The following is an 18,015-nucleotide window of genomic DNA, read 5'->3' as shown; positions in this document are numbered from 1 at the left end:
CTGCTGGTCCTGGGCTCCAGAGAGGCTGTCTTTCTCTTGGGAGCTCAGCCTGCAGGATGTGCCAGGGAAATGTTTCGGCAGATGAGTGCCTCCTGGGGTGGGACGGCAGCAGCAGGTGGCAGGAACAGGGCAGGGGAGGGAGCGAAACCCAGGGAGCCCTTGGGAGGAGCCCAAGGACAGAGGTCGTCTTCTCCAGGCCCCAACCTCCAGAACCAGGAGGTCTGCGGTTCCCCCAGAGCCCGCTGCCTCAGTTTCACCCCCCAGTGACCAGACGGTGCTGCACAGACCACTTTATTTGACCAGCTGTTGCGGTAATTATGGTAGTGACATAGTTTAAGTCCTGCTTCAGGTGTAGAATAAATGGGAGGGGAAGAGGTGAGAGGCAGGGGCAGGAGGGGAGAGATGAGGAGCCAGATAAACAATCCAAGAAGAGACGGGGGAAAAAAGGAAAGGAAATTACAGTTACGGCAAGAACAAATTTATAAGCCGAGGAAAAGGCCGCCCAACAAGTGTGACTTAAACACTTTTAAAAGGTAAAATCTGGTTGATATTTTTCAAATCTGTGTTTGCTCAGTTAGGCCTTAACAAGGAGCAGTGAATTCACCAGTGCAAGGCAGACGAGCCAGATACCTTCTATTTTAAGAGAGGGAAAAGAAGGCAATAACGGACAGTGAACCGAGGAGCTGTCTGGAGGGAGGGAGGAGCCAGTTTCCTGATGGTCCTCCCCTTCTTCCTGGCCCTGTTTTTTCACTGAGTTTAGGAGTGACCAAGGCAGGTGGGTGAGGTTATTATGACATGATTTTTGACCAAAAGTTTCATCAACACTGGCTTTCCCCCTTGGGTTAGTCCTGGTCCAGCATCAGGCATCCCTAATCCAGCTGGTCCCCAACCTCACAGTTCATGCAGGTGAGGAACTGGCTCCATGTCTGTGTCACCATTCTGGATAAACTCGAAGATGAATTTCACCTGGGTCTCATAGGCTTGGACCGAGATTTTCTCGTTGATTCCATGGATGCTGAGGGAGAGAAATTTGGGGCGGGGGAGGCCATTGCTTTAGTGCAAATGTTACTGCCGAGCACCCTACATCCCCTGAAGCCACTGGCCTTTGACCTTCCAGGGGCAGGAAGTGGGCAAGGAGGGAGCAGCCGTTTGGAAGCAGTGAGATTTCATAGGACAGGTTGGTCACCACTCCAGGATCTAGGTCCACGGCAAAGTACAGGGGGAGGAGATGATAGTCCTGGGGAGTGCAGATCATCTCCTGCTCTGGAATCTATTTAATGATTCCTCCTCTGAGGGGAAGTGATCTTTTAATTCTCTCTCCAAGGCTGGAGTCGCAGCTAGACTTATCCCGATGCCAGCCACCCCTCCCCACATTATCAGGGGCACAGGTGGGTAGGAAGGGCAACTGCCAGGCTGTGGGAGAGCCTGTGGGGTTCTCTGCTTCACCTCGAACTTCACTGCCAGATCCGATGCCCACAGCCTGCCTCCACACAACAATACAACTGAGGCACATGTGTAACCTCAAAGGTGAAAGGATATAAAGAAGAGCTATCCCCACCTACACTCATTAAAAAAACCAGTGAACCTCCTCCCCATGAAATCTGTTCTTAAGTTCATATTCAAATATATATTCAAACAACTTGACTTTTGATGAGGAAATCAGAGCTGGTATGGTAAGGAGCAGAGAGGCAAATGGAAATCATGCCCCTATATCCCAGGACTAAAAATTTGCTGAAGAACCCACAAAGCAGAAGTTCACACACAGTAGTTGAAACTGGTGAATAAGTTTCAGATTCCCAAGGTATGTTTTGAGAATTCAAAGCATGAGTTCATCTTTGACCTCGAATGTGTCTGCAGTTCACTAAGTGGAAGTTGAGAATTCTGGAGTACCCACTTTCCGGGGAAATGAGATCCAGAGGGGAGCGCTTCTTGCAAAGGAAGGAAGAGGCGGGACTCAACGTCCTAATTCTACCAGGTTCTTTCCAGTCACCTGATTATCTCCATCCCTGAAAAACAGTCACTGGTTCCCCCAAATTCTGGGGAGTGGCAAGACTCTGGCACTGAGAAAAGCTGGCCAGTTGGGCTCCGCAGTATCTTTTAGTTCGTACAAATCCCAGGTTGCCCCCATTCTGTGGGCTGTCAGGAGAATGAAGTGGGAAAGGGACAGGTCAGATGTATCTCCTCTCTCCACCAAGCTGTCCAAACCTGTTTCACTCACTCACCTACTGAAGCCCTGAGGCTGTAGGTAGACGGGGTTGAACCGGTAGATGCTGGTGGTCAGATTCAGATAGTGTCTGCTGTCTGTGTTGCCAATACAAGTACCTAGAAAGGAAGAATCCAGAGAAATGGAGCTTTATGCAAGCAGCCAAGCCAAGGAAGTGGTGGCCCATAGGCTACCTGGAAAATTGGGACTCTTGAGTCACCACAGAAGACGCCTGGATCTTCCTTAGGAGACTGCAGCCATGGATTTTTGTCCTTCAGCCTACCAATTTTCAAAACCTTTCTTAGATACTATTTCAGCCAGGAACATAAATCACCTCCCAAGGGCACTAGAAAGATATCCCTTACATGGTCCAAGGCTAAGTGCCCTCTCTCCATGATGACCACAGAGGCCAATGGCTTCATTTCATATGTATGGCCAGGTTATTCTATCAGTAGAAATTTAGATACCCAGAAATCTAAGCACCGTTTCTTCACTGCCCAACCTTTCTTGTGTATCACTCAGGTCAGAAACAAATGGTCTCTGGGGGACTTCTCCTGCTGCCGATGGCAATCCTTTTAAAGGAGAACATGCTGCGCCACTGTGCTCAGCTGTGTCCGACTCCTTGCGAGCCATGGCCTGTAGCCCACCAGGCTCCTCTCTCCATGGCGGTTCTCCAGACAAGAATGAAAGTAGAACATAACTTCTGGTTATTCCTGTCTTCTGAAGCAGGACTCTATCTTCCCAGAGTCAAACTGCAGGTCTGGATAGTCCCAGGATACTCTCTAGTGTCCCACTCTCCTGAAGGTCGTCCGTCCCCATCCTCGCCCCCCCCACCCCAAGCTGGAGCTGGGATTCCTCTCCATTATGAATGATCTTTAAAAAAGACTCTCTAGATTATCAGTTAAAGTGTGGTGGGATGAATTTGAGATGGTAATTTGTGTTTTATTTTGATTGAGTTAGTGCTTTTATTCTAGAAATGTATCCCATTTTTAAGTACTTTCAGGCAGAACAGATTTATCATGAAGCTATTAAGCTTATGCATAAAGATCCCACAAGTACAGGTGTGCTTTTTGAGTTCATGACAGGGTCATAGCTCTGTGTTCATGTAGTTGGATAGGTATTTTTAATAATTTAAAAGTGACAGAAAAATTTCAAAAATACAATTGGCTATTGCTTTATAGCAAACTTGGGATGATGTGTTGCATGTACTTTTTTTTGAGTATCCTTTTTAAAATTGAAGTATAGCTGATTTACAGTGTTGTGTTAGTTTCAGGTGGATAGCAAAGTGACCCAGCTATCCATGTTCAGATATACCTGTCTTTTTCAGATTCTTTTCCATCATAGGTTATACAAGATACTGCATGTAGTTCCCTGAGCTACACAGTAGGTCCCCACTGTTTATACACTTACTACATAATAGTGTGTATCTGTTGATCCACTGTTTATACACTTACTATATAATAGTGTGTATCTGTCGATCCACTGTTTATACACTTACTATATAATAGTGTGTATCTGTTGACCCCACGCTCCCTATTTATCCTCTCCAACACTTTTCCCACTTGATAACCACAAGTTTGCGTTCCATGTCTTTGAGTCTATTTCTGTTCTGCAAGTGAGTTCATTTATATCATTGTCCTAGAGGTCACATGAGTGATACCATATGATATTTTCTGTTCTCTGTCTGATTTGCTTCACTTAGTATGATAGCCTCTAGGTCCATTGTTCTACTTTCCACTCCTGGTTTCAGATGGGTCCCTTCACAATTCCTGGCTTTGGAGATTTCTGCCAGTTGAAGTCTGCCTATCTTTATTCTGTAAAAGCCTAACTGTGTTGATGAGATTATCGCAGGTGCCCCACAAGGGAGAGGGAAGGGTAGAGAGCCTTTGAGGCCAAGAGAGGAGAACCTGGGAGTATGAAAGCCAGGGTTCCTAGATGGTAGGGACCCGGGTCCTGCTCTGTGGTAGGAATCCAAGGAGGTAGAAAATCTCAGAGGGTATGTTCAGGGGAGATCTTGGGTCTGGAGATCTCACCCCCCAGACAGGTCAAGGAATCAGAGGAAACCTGCAACCTGAAGTGACCTTGTGGGCAGGATAATGGATGTCTCAGAGGCAAACACAAGGACTGATGACCACAGACTAAGGGGTCCTGATGCTATGTTGTTGCATAAGACCCCGAAGCCTGATTCAAGGCGGGGGTGGTGGAGTTGCTTGGAGGCTTCAATAATGCCTGAGGTTGAATTTCTGAGAAATGGGTCAGATTTAAGTTGATTAAAAACTATGACTGCTTTTTATTTCCCCCTAATACCTGAGGAGTTTATGGTTGTAGAATTTCACTATAATATCTTTAAGGTCCATGCCTAACAGGTCCTAAGAATTAGCTTAGAAAAATGAGAGACTCCATGATTGAAGGTAGATAAAAGCAAAGTGAACACAAGTCTTCACATTAGAGCATCTCTTCCTCACATCACAGACCAGAGATTCTCAAACTGTGGTCAGCCATCAGATGGTGTCAGAATTCCCTGGGATATTTATTAAAAAGGCAGATTCCAGGGTTCTCTCCAGAGTTAATATACCTGAATCTTTGGGAGTGGGTCCAGGTAATCTGCATTTTAATAAGTTCCCTAGGTGATCCTCTTGTCCTCTTAAATTTGAGAACCACTATCTATACAGCATAGATTTGGAAGGCACGCTGGAAGACTGGAGAAGGGGCATAGAGGCACTGCTACTGGGAGGGTGAAGGGGGTTAATTCCAATGGGACAGCCAGGAGAAGTTCCTGGGCTGCAAATTCTGAGCTCTGTTGCTGAGCTGCTGTCCTAGAATGGGTCAGAACCAGACTGCATGGGTGGAACCCAACCCCCTCTGTGGCTCCTCCAGAGGAAGGGGAATCTGAGCCGATCCTCTCCTCTAGTCCAGAGCGGCTGGCCTAGGTTAAGCAAGGACCCAGGCTTGGCTGACCTAATTTATTGTTTCTGATCCTTTCCTGTTTGCTTTCTCACTTCCACTTGGAGGGGAAAATGCATTTCCAGTCCCACCAGGAGAGGAAGCAGCCAGCTGTTTCCAGGCTGAACAGCTGGGATGGGGGTGAGGCAGTGGATATCAGATAGGCTACAATTCCAGCACCGCCCCCTGCCCCCAAACTCTGGCAGCCACAGTTGGTGAAGTCATTACCTGGGGCAACAATGTTGACTTCCGGGAAGACAGATTGTATGGTCTGGCGGAGCAGCTGGTAACCCAAGGCCTGATCATCAGAAGGGCTGACAGGCAGGGGGTCAAAGGCATCCAACACGTGGAACTGGACCCGGTCATCAGCCACAATGTCCTTGGCTAGTTTTAGGACCTTGAGAGAGGAAACAAAGAAAGTTTGATTTCTTATTGGTCTGCTATTCAAGTACTGTATGAATTTATACAGTCCTGATTTCTCTCCAGCAAGGCAGAGCCCTTACAGAGGAGACTCATTGTAGCTCTGAGACCTCAATTTCAGCCTACTGGTTGTTGGAGATAGAAGGGCTGTTCTTCCTGGAAATCTGCAGCGTGGTAGATTTATGTTAGATGTTTGGGAGGCTTGCCTTATAGCCGTGAGGTAGGGAACTGGAAAATCAGGATATTGGGTAATTCCCCTTAGGCTGAGAACCTAAGGCTAGGTGAAAATGTACAAGAGACAGCAGAGTGGAAATCTCAACCATCTCGAGGCAGGGGGGTAGATGTAATGACCTCACTTCAGCCTGGGAGAGTCTCAGACAGGTGGTGACAGGTCATACACTTTCTTCCTTCTCTCTGGGTATCCCTGCTTCCTGTTTGTAGCCATCTGCACTGGGGCCAGGAAGATGAGCTCAACAGACAAAAAGTTAGAAGTTGGGGGGCTAGTATTCAAGTTTTCTCTCTGAGCCTCCTTTCCTCAGGAAGGAACATGAGGAAGCTTCTAGAAATTTCAGTCTGAAGTGACTAAAGCTGAACTCAGCAAAAGTCCTGGTCCCAGGCAGGATGTAGACCAGACCCTGAGGATTGGATCACATGAAGCTGTGTGGGAATGGCTAAGGATGCTGACCATCTGGGCTGGCTGACCACAAACCCACCCAGCCCCCTAGGGAAGGCTCCAGCACCGGTCTCAAGCTATTTGAGAAGCACTTGCTTTAGGATGGTCTCTGCCCTAGAAAGGGGAGTGTCTGTCTCATAACTGGGGGGCATTATCTTGAGAGGACCTCTTTTAGGTCAGTGTCAGGTCTGGAAAGGAAATGAGGGTTCCTTCTTCTGACTTAGAAACCATCATCTGAGGCAAAGCCAATTCTGTGCTGTTGGACTGAGGGGAGGGGCAACTCACTTGTCAGAGCTTATTTTCACTCCAGCACAGATGTCTCAAATACTCTGATACAAGAATTAATATATTGTCTGGATATGTTCTTGACCCACTGGAAGGCTCCTAAAGTCATCCCCAGAAGTGTCTGCTGTGTCCTGCCCCACATTACTTAAAGATTCCTGCCTCCAGACACTGAAGAAGGCACACAGATTGGACTTCAGTGAGCAGGTGGCTCAGTGGTAAAGGGTCTGCCTGGCAATGCAGGAGACATGCGTTCGATTCCTGGGTGGGGAAGATGCCCTGGAGGAGGAAATGGCAACCCACTCCAGTACTCTTGTCTGGAGAATCCCATGGACAGAGGAGTCTGGCAGGCTACAGTCCATGGGGTCGCAGAGAGTGGGACACGACTGAGCCCACATGCCTGCAGTGAGCACTACAGAGCCCAGGTTTGCCACCAGCCGCCAGGCTAGGTCCTGACCCAAAGGCCGCATTTCTTTATGCCTAGTACAAAGACTATAAAAGGTGTGCAATGAATGTTGCATATGTACATTTTAAAAGACGTGAGATGATAATAATAATAAAAAAAAATAACAGGAGTTGTCTCATTAAGGAATTTGCCCAAGGTTTATAGAGTTAGTACTGCTGGGCTGGGTATCTGACTTCACAAGGATGGTGCTTCACTGTTTCCAAAGTACCTACAGGTTGAAATGGCATTGAGTAGAGCCAGAAAGAGGGCGGTGTTCATTTAAGATGGATTTCCTAGTGGTATGGATTTTGAGCCAGAATTTGAAGGAAGGATATGAGAATGATGGAGAAGAGGCAAGAGACAGGCTGAGCAGGGAAGGGGCATGCACACTCAGCTCTGGGCCTCTGGGAGCCACTCATAGCTGTGTGACACTCCTCAGCCTCTGTGTCTCCGCCTGCTCATCTGTTAACAGAAGCATGATGGTACCACCTATCTGCTGAGGTGGTTGTTACCGTGACTGGACGTGTGTAATATGCTTAGGCTGGCTCCTGGCACTCAATGTATGTTAGCTGGTATTTGCCTGTTTAGAAGGGCAATAATCAGAGGCACAAGGATGGGACTAAGAGGAGGGATTCATCAATGGTAATGGGGACCTCAAAGGTAGAGCACATTGATTCCTCATTCCTCTGAGCCCCTATAGTCCTTATTTCCACATTATGTTGTTTTCTGTTTTAGGCAAAGCTGTATTTTCTTCTTGAGTGAGTAAGTTCGAAGGCAAGGACAATGGGGACTTAAAGACTGAAGTCTTTAGAGCTAGCAAGACCAGCTTCCACCCTACTGTAAGACCGGTCATCGAAACAACCATGACAGGCTCTCACTGGCTTGTGCTTCAATATTTCCAGTGGCAGAAAGCTCACCATCATGTGTTTTAATCCATTTCATCTTTGAACAACTCTGTGATGAGCATCTTCTTAATAATGAACTGAGGGACGGCTTCCTGTAGCATCTAACCTACTCATACTTCTTTTTTTTAATTTTTGAAAAATTCTACAGAATCCACAGGATAATGTGTCAATAGTGCCAGAGCCATCAGCACCTCTGTTGAGAATAGAGGCTTCTGCTTTTGCTGCCTGCATGCTGTTCCCAGGTCTTTGCTCCCTCTTGGCTTTCAGTGTAAATGCCTCATGAGAGAGGACTGTGTGTGTGCTTGGTCGTTAGTCATGTACGACTCTTTGTGACCCCATGGACTGGAGCCTGCCAGGCTCCTCTGCTCATGGGATTTTTGAGGCAAGAATACTGGAGTGGGTTGCCATTTTCCTCCTCCCGGGGATCTTCCCCACCCAGGAATTGAAGCTGCCTCTCCTGTGACTCCTGGATTGCAGGCAGATTCTTAACCTGCTGAGCCACTGGGGAAGCCCTGAAGAGAGGACTGACCATGGATACAAAGCTGCTCACCGCCCCAACCCCACTTCACAACCATTTTGTGACACACTGTCCTATGATTTCCTTTGTGGTGCCTACTTCTTCCACTTGTTCATATATTTGATTCCTTACACCCACTAGCATGTAAACATCTTTAGAATGGGAATCTTCGCCTGTTCACCATTTTCCCAAGTGCTTGGAAGAATGTCTAGCCCACAGTAGCCACTGAATAAACACTTGGTGAATGAATAAATGAAGGAAGACAGGAATTTTCTGTAAAACACTCTAGATAGGTGGACATCCAGCCTCTGAGAAGCTCACTATCATGTGAGGTGCTATACTCCAACACTCTGCTTTAAGTGGGAGCTCCCAGAAATATCTCCCAGTGGCCTTATTTCTGCCCCTTGAGGGCCACACGGAACAAACCTTCCTTTCCACATGGCAGTCTGTTAGGTTTCTGAAGGCTCTTGTTCCTCACCAATGGGGCCAGAGACCTAGCTCTTGGGTTGGTCAAAACGTTCATTCAGATTTTTCCCGTAAAAACTTACGGGTGAGACCAGGTAAAGATGGATGAAGAGGGCGCAGGGAGGCATTTAGAATCGGGGCATGAGGAAGAGGCGTGACCAGGACGAAGAGGTACGGTGTGCTCCTGGGATGACGGCGGCCTTCCATTCCCCACTGAGGCAGGGGAGCAGGGTGGGCCTGGGGAGCCCAGAGGTCTCATCCATCGGCGGGGAAGGAAGGCCAGTGCGGGAGGGGACTGGACAGGAGGGCAGAGTGCCAGAACCTGGGGAGATGAAAGCCCCAGCTGGTGGAAAACAGCCCTTGGAAAGGGCATGGAGTTGGAATGAGGCTGGAAAAAAACTGGTGGAAAGCAGCTCAGTGAGGGGAATTCAGTGATTTCCTGGCCCCATGAGCCCCCAGGGAGAAGACAGAGGTTGGCACTGGATGAAAAGCAGCAGAGCCCAGGGCTTACACTGTCCCAGCTCCCTGCCAATGCCGGGTGACTCTGGGTAGGCTGCCAGCTTGTGCCCCCAGCCCCTGCAATGCGGGCCTGCCCCCAGCCTTTGTGAGGACACACGACGGCCTCCATGGGGAAGGCCCCAGGGAGAAAGGACCACAGAAATCTAAGTGCGGCAGACCCTTGATGATCCGCCAGGAAGAGCACCAGGAAACACCACCCGCCCCTTATCTTGCTTAATCCTGGAATATAATACTCATCTCATAGTTGTCAGGTTGGTTTTTTCGATCATTTTCAGAAGGACCAGATTTTCCTTCTGAATTCTTTTTAGCTCAACCTGATGTTTAAATAAGCTGGTCTTTCTTAGAGATGTCAAATGTTCTGTGTATTTCTTCTCACCCTTTAGCTTCCAGCTCAGATATCACGTAGGGAAGTCTTGCCTGACCCATGGACAGATTCTCATTCCTTCCTTAATCCTTCGATAGCAGCAGTCCCCTTTCCTCATAGCACTCATCATGGTTTGCAATTACACATTCATTTTCCTAACTTTTAAATTGATGTTCACAGCAGAACATCACAAGTCTGTCTGTAACCTCTTCTCTCCAAGGGGTCACACACCCTTCCCATGGGATTTTATTGGCTCTAGAGGTTTCAATTAATAATACTCCAGCCTCTGTCTCTATTATCTCTTTATATCTAAGGTATTTATAATTGTCTATTAATATATTAGAAGCCTCTCAAATTTCTAGGCCATTATATTTCTCTGAGAACTTGCTTTCTTCTTGAATTCCCAGTCTTGGTTAAAAGCATCAGCAGCTGGCCAACTAATATCACACACTGCGTCCTGAAGAACCCCCCTCTCACACCTCTGGTGGGTACCTACTCTACCCCATGACCATAGCCTCAGTTAAGACCTCCATACCCACTGCCTGAGATGTTGCAACAATTTAATTATTTCTTCTTACTTCAAGGCTTCCTCAGGATCGCCACTAGCACTGTCTCCCTAAAAGAGAGTCTGAGTCTATCGCAGCCCGGTTTGAAGACCTCTGACATTTGTCCACAGATTAGAGCCCAAACTCCTTGGCATGGCACTCAATGCCTAGACCCCCAAACTATCAGTACAACTCCATTTTCATCTTCCATCACTTTTCCCCAAATTATCCTACTCTTTAGATTTCATTTTCCCTGTACCCTGAATGTCTTACTTTTAGCCAAATCCTATTTGTCCTTTAAGTCCTTTTCTAGTGGTTGGAAAAGACTTTCTTGATTCTTGGAGGTAGCATCAGCCCCTTATTTTGCTCAGATTCGATGGTAATTTGTTCGTCCCTAATTGTTATAATCCTAGTATGGTGTGAAGCTGAAAGCGCAGACTCTGGAGCTAGTCCTGGCTGTATAATGCTGGGCCTGCTACTTACCTGCTGCGTGGCTCTGTGCCTCCATTCTCCCTGTTAGATGAGGAGGACACACTCCCTGCTTCACAGAGTGGCTGGGGGGTTAAGTGGGTGTATACAGTATGTAAGCCTGAGAACAGCGCCACGCGCGCCGCAAGCCCGCTCTCTCTGCTGCTGCTCTGATCATGGTTATCACCGTTCATCTCCCACCCCAGACTCCACGCTCCCTAAAGCCAGGGATCTCCTATCCCAGCCAAGCACCTGGCACGTCGGAAGCCTTTGAAAAATCATTGAACAAATGAGCCCCTGGGCCAGCCCTGGAACTGCAGCTCCACCCGGCCCCGCCGGACACACTTCAGCGGGGCTGACCCAGTCGTCGGGAACACGTGGCACGCACCTCTTGAACAGTCTGTGCGGGGTGAATTCGGAAGTTGATGATGGCCTCGGCCACAGGGGGGATGACGTTCACCTGGAGAGAGAACCACAAACCTTGGCCTGAGCTGACCTCTAGTCCCCCACACCTGGCCCCCACCCAGGAAGAGCCGACTGCTAGCAGCAGAGGGAGAGGAAGCTGCTTTGACTGAAAAACTCAAGGTTTAATATTTCTAGTCAGCCACTGTCTTCTCTGGGCCCTTGACGTGTGGTTATGTTCAATGCTAGAGGTGTGTCTCTGCTTCAGGCCAGACCTTCATGTTTCTTGGTCCTGGAGGGGTCACAGAGAGCTGCTCAGAGCAAGACTGCTTTCTCTGGGACGCCAGGACACCTCTATTTTGGCCTGTACAAGGCTGCTAGTGGTCTTCGGTGAGCGCTCTTTCCCAGGGTGCCTAGGACAGTTCTGCAGTGGTCAGTGTTGGTTCTTACTCAGGAGGGGCACCCCAGAGCCTCTGAGGCCCCATTAAGGCCCCGAGGGGGACAGTCACTATAACTGATGGTGGTAGTGATTTTCCATATCCTACTGTGAAATTTGTTCTCTGTCTGATGAGGAAAAACTAAACAGAATTAATCTAATTAGGACTAATTAGAAAAGAGGGTTAAGGCTATGGAGGGAATTTTTCCCCAGAGCCCATAAGAGAGGAGATTCCCCAATTGTGTATCTTTCTTTGAACTGCTATGGTGCAAAAAAGCACCAGACTAAGGCCAGGAGAACTTGGCTGATACAAACTGGCTGTGTGATTTTCAGATATGACAACCTCTTTGTGTCTCTGTCTCTCAGCTGGCTCCTCTTCTGTTAGGAGGACCAAATGGAAAAACAAATGTGAAAGTATTCTGGACAGATAAAAACACCATTCAAACGCAAGGACATAGTACACAGTACTATTATTTTGGTGAATTCTCTAGGCAGCTGGTGAAAACAACTCAGGTCTGGCTGACATGCCAAACACACCGGCCAGTTACAGCAGAAATGAATTCTGAGACACCATTCACTTATTCTCAAGCTGGTCTGCACAATAGCAGAGAGCCACAAGGCCACACTGGGTGGATGATCCTCCTTGAAGTTTTGCTGGTGGCACTGGTAGAAACTGGAACAGTCTAACTCCTTTCAAGATTTCAGAAAGCCTCAGCCCCGGTGAGCTAGTGTGGCTAGTTCAAACAGAAAAGCTCCTTGGTGGCTGGTCCAACTGAAAGTAGACCGATTTGCTGAAAAGGAGTTCTTGGAAAAAACTTTATCAGAGTATTGGTTCACCTGAGACTTATTTCTATAAAAGTAAACCTTGGGAGTTCCCTGGTGGTCCAGTGGTTAGGACTCTGCACTCTCACTGCCAAGGGCCAGGGTTCAATCCCTGTTCAGGGAACTAGGATCCCACCAGCCAAAAAAGTAAATCTCATGTAGAATTTATATTTTTGAAGGCCATTCAAAATTTACTGTATTTTGGAGAATGACAATGTATATATTTTAAGGCTGTATACATCACAAATATTATAGATTTTTAAAATAGTAGGTGAGTTTCTCTCATTCAACTCAGGGAAAACATATTAATCATTCAGTAAATTTGTGAGGTGAATAAATCTTTCAAAACATGAGGAAGAATAACAAAAACGTGGTAAAGAGGTTGGGAATCTTTAGCCTACATGACCAAAATGCTAGATGAATATATTACATGTTAAATGAGTATAAGTCACAAGAATTAACTCCCAAATAATACCTCTTCACATCAGTGTAATGGTTATGTTTTTGAAGGGGTACAGTCCCAAAGAACCTGAGGGGGGCCCCTGAAACACACATACATGAAACTTGGCCAAACTTCATGGAGTTTGTAGATGTCAGCTAGAACCCTTGCTCCTGAGGTTTACCCATCTGATGACATAGGACAGTTGAGCACTGAGCCTTCCTACTATCCACACTGGAGCCAGAGAAGGAAGGAGAAGCCAAGAAGACAAAGCCAAGGGATGCAGGGGTGTGTGGGAGGAGTCGGGTGGGGTTACCTTGACCCCGGCATTGAACATGGTGAGCGCCGTGGTGGTCCTGACCAGCGAATTGGTTATGTAATTCCTCTCCATCAACCTAAGGCAGAAAGACTAAGGTCACTGGAAAGGTCACTGTCCACTGGAAAGAGAGGGTTGTAGGATACCCTCTTTCCTGAACCTTGGAGATCTTTAAGACTAGGAGGGGTGCCTCTGGACCAGTTAGATGTAGCATCTGGTGGCTGAGGGATGGTTAGTCAGGCCCGGTTAAGCCACAGAGAGGAGACGGGGAAGTGCGTAGGTTTGGGGTGGGGATGTGAGGAATGGGAAGATAAAACGTTACCTGCTTACAAGGGGCCGAAATAGCCACAGGTTGTTCAAGATTATATTGGTAGGGAAGGGAAACTGAAAGGGAAAGCAACAGGTCAGGATTTCAGAGGGGTCAGCATAACAGGGTCACTGTTCTGGGACCTGGGCCTGTCCTTACTTTAGACCCGCCTCGAGAGCCCGTGGCAGCAGCCTCAAGGGTGAGTGGGAACCACCTCTGTCAGAGTGGCTGGTGTTGGGTCTCAGGTTCTCAGCCTGAGCACTGACAGCCCCAATCAACAAGCTGGGTCCCTGTGTTTTGGCCCAGGCAGCAGCTGGAAGGAGGTGAGAACGGGCAGAGCACTGGCCAGCAGCAGGGCCCCTTTATTACGCTAAAGGCAGCTTCTCCAGCAGTCTTTCTGCCCCTCCTACCGCTGACCAGCGCTTGGGCGCCTCCTCACACCTCATCTGCCAGTTGTTCCAGCGCTGTCCTCAACGGCCCACCTCCAAACATGTTCGGCATCGGTGTTTGCTCCAGTCTGGAAGAGAAAGGGAGCTCAAGACTCACCCAATGCAGTCCAAGAGCAGCAGTCCAAGGAGATGATGGGAGACAGGACATTTCCACAGGCCTAGCCAGGAGGTCTCCTGCTCATCTCCCCATCACCTCCACCGTTCCAGATCTCCGAGCACGAGTGGGACTACTTCTACTCCACTCACAGGAGCTGTCCCCGAATACCAAGTCTGAGATAGGGCACCCCAGTCTCACTGCACCTATCACACTGTAGCAAAGTTGTCAGCCTCTTCCACTAACTGTTGGGTTCCTGGAGGAAACGGCACCACTGTGTGCCCATTACTGGACACAAAGTCTTGGACATGGTAGATAGTTAAATATTTAGCTGAAAGAAGATAGCTTTTCTTCCTACTCTGCAAGAAAACCAGCCAGAGCTAACCTCTGCTGTTATAAACCCTGCTGTCCTCATCCACAGACAGCAGCCTTTGTTTATCTTGAAGTCGTCTTGCCAGGGCAAGTGGAGAATTTAGACGGTTCTTTTCCAGCTTGTGATCTATAATTTCAAGCCTGGACTTTGGACTATTCCAGCTGCCTAACCTAGCTTTTGTCTGCTGGCCCTTGCTTGCCATGTGGACAGGTCCCTTTCTGACCTGCCTGGGAACTGCGCGCTCTGTCCTCCCTGTAGCCGCCATCATGGCTTCTCAGCCCTGCATCAGGACAGGAAGCTTAGTCTCCTCAACTCAAAGTGGGAAAGTGCCAGGTCTTCTAGCCGGAGTCTGGTGGGGGTGGCAGGCCCAGGAGTGGCTCACCGGCTGACCGCGGCGGCGAGAATGCCTATGCTTGTTTCCTTTGGAGGAGCTGAAGAGTGGCCTGGAGTCATGTTGACTTGCAGCATGAGGTTAATTGCACCCTTCTCGGAAACTGAAACCCTGTAAAAGAGGATCAGAGAAGGCCCTCCTGACTTCCTCCCACCCCGAATGACCCCCAGGCCCATCTGTGCAGTGGTCTGGTAAGCCAAGAGGTCTGTTTCATGCTGCTTAAAGATTTTTACTTTAGAAGAGATAGGGAAAGGAGAGCTCAGACTTGGTCAAAGCTCGGGGTGATTAAAGCAAGTGCATGCCTGTGTATATGGCTGTCGTGTCCAATGCTTTGTGACTGCATTGACTGTAGCCCACTAGGCTCCTCTGTCCATGGGATTTTCCAGGCAAGAATCCTGGAGTGGGTTGATTAAAGCAAGAGGAGTAGGCTTATCGATAACCAGACCAAGGTCAGCTCCCATGTGAGAACCTCTTCTGAGGTGGGGCTGGGGTGCTATACTCACATGGCAAAGGGCTTCTTGAGGTTGGGAAAGAAACCATCCAAGATGAAGCTCCCCTCATCCACCAGGAAGGCGAGCTGGACGCCCCTTGCCTGGAGCAGGGCTGAGATCTTCTGCGCCCCGTTTATCCCTGACACCTGCAGATATTGAACCCAGAGCCACAGTCCTCCTCAGTCAGATCGCCAGAGACAGCTCACAGAGACCCATTCAGCACAGCTGGGCGCTCCAGAGCCTGCCCATCCAGGCTCCTTCATGAGGGACAGGGCCCTCAACAATCCTGCTTCACAGAATCCAGAATGTCAGAGCCAGAAGGGCCCAACCCCCTCATTTCTCAAACAAAGAAACCAGGACCCAGAGTGTGAAGTGATTTGCCATCATTGGAAATAAAACACATTCATCGATCTGCCTGCTATCTCTCTTCCCATCACACTGGTGTTTCTCTGATGGACGATGTGCCTGCTGCAGGTGTTACCAGGGGGTCCATTAAACATTCAGATCTGTGCATCACACCGAGTGAAGGAAGCCACTCTGAAAAGACCACAGTCTGTAGAGTTCCAACAATATAACGTTCTAGACAAGATAAAGTTATGGAGACGTCAGAAGGTCAGTGGTTGCCAGGCTTTGGGGAAGGAGAGAGGGATGAATGGGCAGAACACAGAGGTTTCTTAAAGCAGTGACAATATCCTGTATGATACCATAATGATACACCATTATAATGTACAACACCAAGAGTGAACCCTAATGTAAACGATCACTTTGGGTAACTATGATGTGTCCGTGTAGGTTCATCAGTTGTCACAAATGTATGACTCTGGTAGGGGACATTGATATTGGGTAAGGCTGTGCATGTGTGTGGGTTGGAGAAGAAAGGAAATCTCTGTATCTTCTCATTTTTGCCATGGACCTAAAACTGCTCTTAAAAAAAAAAAAAAAAAAAAAAAAAAAACCATCGGATCTACGGCACAGAGCCCAGGCATCTACATTTTGGTCAAAGTCCTTAGATATTTCTGATGACATATACACAGTGTGTGTGTACTCAGTCGTGTCCAACTCTTTGCAACCCCCTGGACTGTGTCCCGCCAGGCTCCTCTGTCCATGGAATTTTCCAGGCAAGAAGACATATTCACAGAGAAGTTGGCAAATTGTGCATCCAGGGAGCAAACCGGACCACAGTGAAGCATACTCCCTCCCCCAGGAGGGGACCCAGAGGTAGGTTTAGGATGAAGGCATTCTACCTCCTCATCATGGCCCAGAGCAATGAAGAAAGATCTTCGGGGGATGTAGCTTCTGATCAGCAGAAGCTCCAAGGCCTGCAGGATTGCCTGGGGGACAGAAGGACAATGGGAGAAGAGAAAGGCTTATTATCTAAGTGGTGGTACCGAGGCATCAGAGATATTCAGCAGCTGGCAACAGGGCTAGGATGTGATGGATTCCTTCTAGAGAGAACACATTAAAATGGCCCCAGGGGATGGAATGGAGGGAAACAGTGGGTGTATGCATGGTCAGTCACTCAGTTGTGTCTGGCTCTTTGTGACCCCACAGACTATAGCCCGCCAGGCTCCTCTGTCAGTGGGATTTTCCCAGCAAGAATACTAGAGTGGGTTGTCATTTCCTCTTTCAGGGGATCTTCCCCACCCAGGGATTGAACCCGCAACTCCTGCATCTCCTGCATTGATAGGTGGATTCTTTACCACTGAGCCACCTGGGAATCCCTGTAGGGAAACACAGCTCACATAAAACCATCCCCACCTGGAAAAAAGCATAAAACTTATCAATGTCAGAGCTGAAAGGGTATCTGGGATCATCTACTCTGATCCATATTTCACAGTTGAGAAGTCAGGACCCAGAGCAGTGACCAGCTGATGACTGGAAGTCAGATCTCCCAGAACCAAGGTTTTCTCCACCAGAACCTCCCACCTCCCAGGGGTTAGCAGAGCACCCCCACCCTGGAATGATCTTTAGGACTCTAAGGCAGAGGGAACATAGCATTCCAGACCATAACAGAGTTCTTGTTGTCCAGTGTGCCTCGACCATAGATGAAGCCATCACGCTCCAACCCAGAGAAGGGGGGCACGTCCCAGCCTCTGTCCGGGGCAGGCACCACGTCAATGTGAGCGAGGAGCATGTAGGGCTGCATGCTGGGGTCTGAGCCTTTGACAGTGAACAGGTGGCTGTAATTTCCTATGACCTCATGCCGGATAAAGCTGGTATGGAACACAGTAGGAAAGACTAGAAGCAAAAGAGATGCAAAGCAATGAGAGAAAGCCAGATTCAACAGTTGCCTTTGGTTTTCCTACTAATTGATTCTCCCTGCCCTTTTCCTCCCCTTTAAAACAGGCAACCTCCTTTAGGAAGCCCTCTGGAACAAAGCTAGTCTGATTCCTGATTCACCCAATCTCTGAAATATCTCTTCCTCATATTATATTGTGCTATTACTGTGTAATAACAAGCATATCAAGACCGCATCGTTAATGACAGATAAGAGCTCAAGATCTGGACTGAACTAACCTCTACTGCTGTCACAAATACAAGTTACAGAGTGATGCAGACTAGGATTACATTAAATTTTAAATATAATAGGCCCCAGTATCCAAATTATTTGGAACCAAACATGACCTTTACCTGTGTATATTAAAAAATCAGAGATATTTTTCCTTTGCAACACAATATTCCTAATGTTTGTGTTACACAGAGATAAAAGCTGATCCTGTCGAGCACATGACCATACTTCTGTGCT

General features: G+C 48.1%; 1 protein-coding gene across 1 annotated transcript in view; it reads right to left on the bottom strand.

Moving 5' to 3' along the window:
* Positions 1–278: 278 nt before the first annotated feature.
* Positions 279–18,015, bottom strand: part of PM20D1 (peptidase M20 domain containing 1) — a 36,136-nt gene continuing 18,399 nt past the window's right edge. The window contains exons 4-14 of the mRNA XM_043485891.1: positions 17,275–17,507; positions 16,514–16,600; positions 15,282–15,415; positions 14,770–14,889; positions 13,913–13,988; positions 13,487–13,548; positions 13,165–13,243; positions 11,138–11,209; positions 5,375–5,543; positions 2,223–2,322; positions 279–1,015 (exon numbers count right to left, since the gene is read on the bottom strand). Coding sequence (XP_043341826.1) covers positions 892–1,015; positions 2,223–2,322; positions 5,375–5,543; positions 11,138–11,209; positions 13,165–13,243; positions 13,487–13,548; positions 13,913–13,988; positions 14,770–14,889; positions 15,282–15,415; positions 16,514–16,600; positions 17,275–17,507 — 1,256 coding nt within the window. The 3' untranslated portion in view covers positions 279–891. The remainder of the gene's footprint in view (positions 1,016–2,222; positions 2,323–5,374; positions 5,544–11,137; positions 11,210–13,164; positions 13,244–13,486; positions 13,549–13,912; positions 13,989–14,769; positions 14,890–15,281; positions 15,416–16,513; positions 16,601–17,274; positions 17,508–18,015) is intronic.

The sequence above is a fragment of the Cervus canadensis genome, chromosome 13 (genome assembly GCF_019320065.1).
Source record: "Cervus canadensis isolate Bull #8, Minnesota chromosome 13, ASM1932006v1, whole genome shotgun sequence".
NCBI lineage: Eukaryota > Metazoa > Chordata > Mammalia > Artiodactyla > Cervidae > Cervus > Cervus canadensis.
Note: the sequence above shows the minus strand (reverse complement) of the source record. Positions and strands in the feature narration are given on the sequence as shown.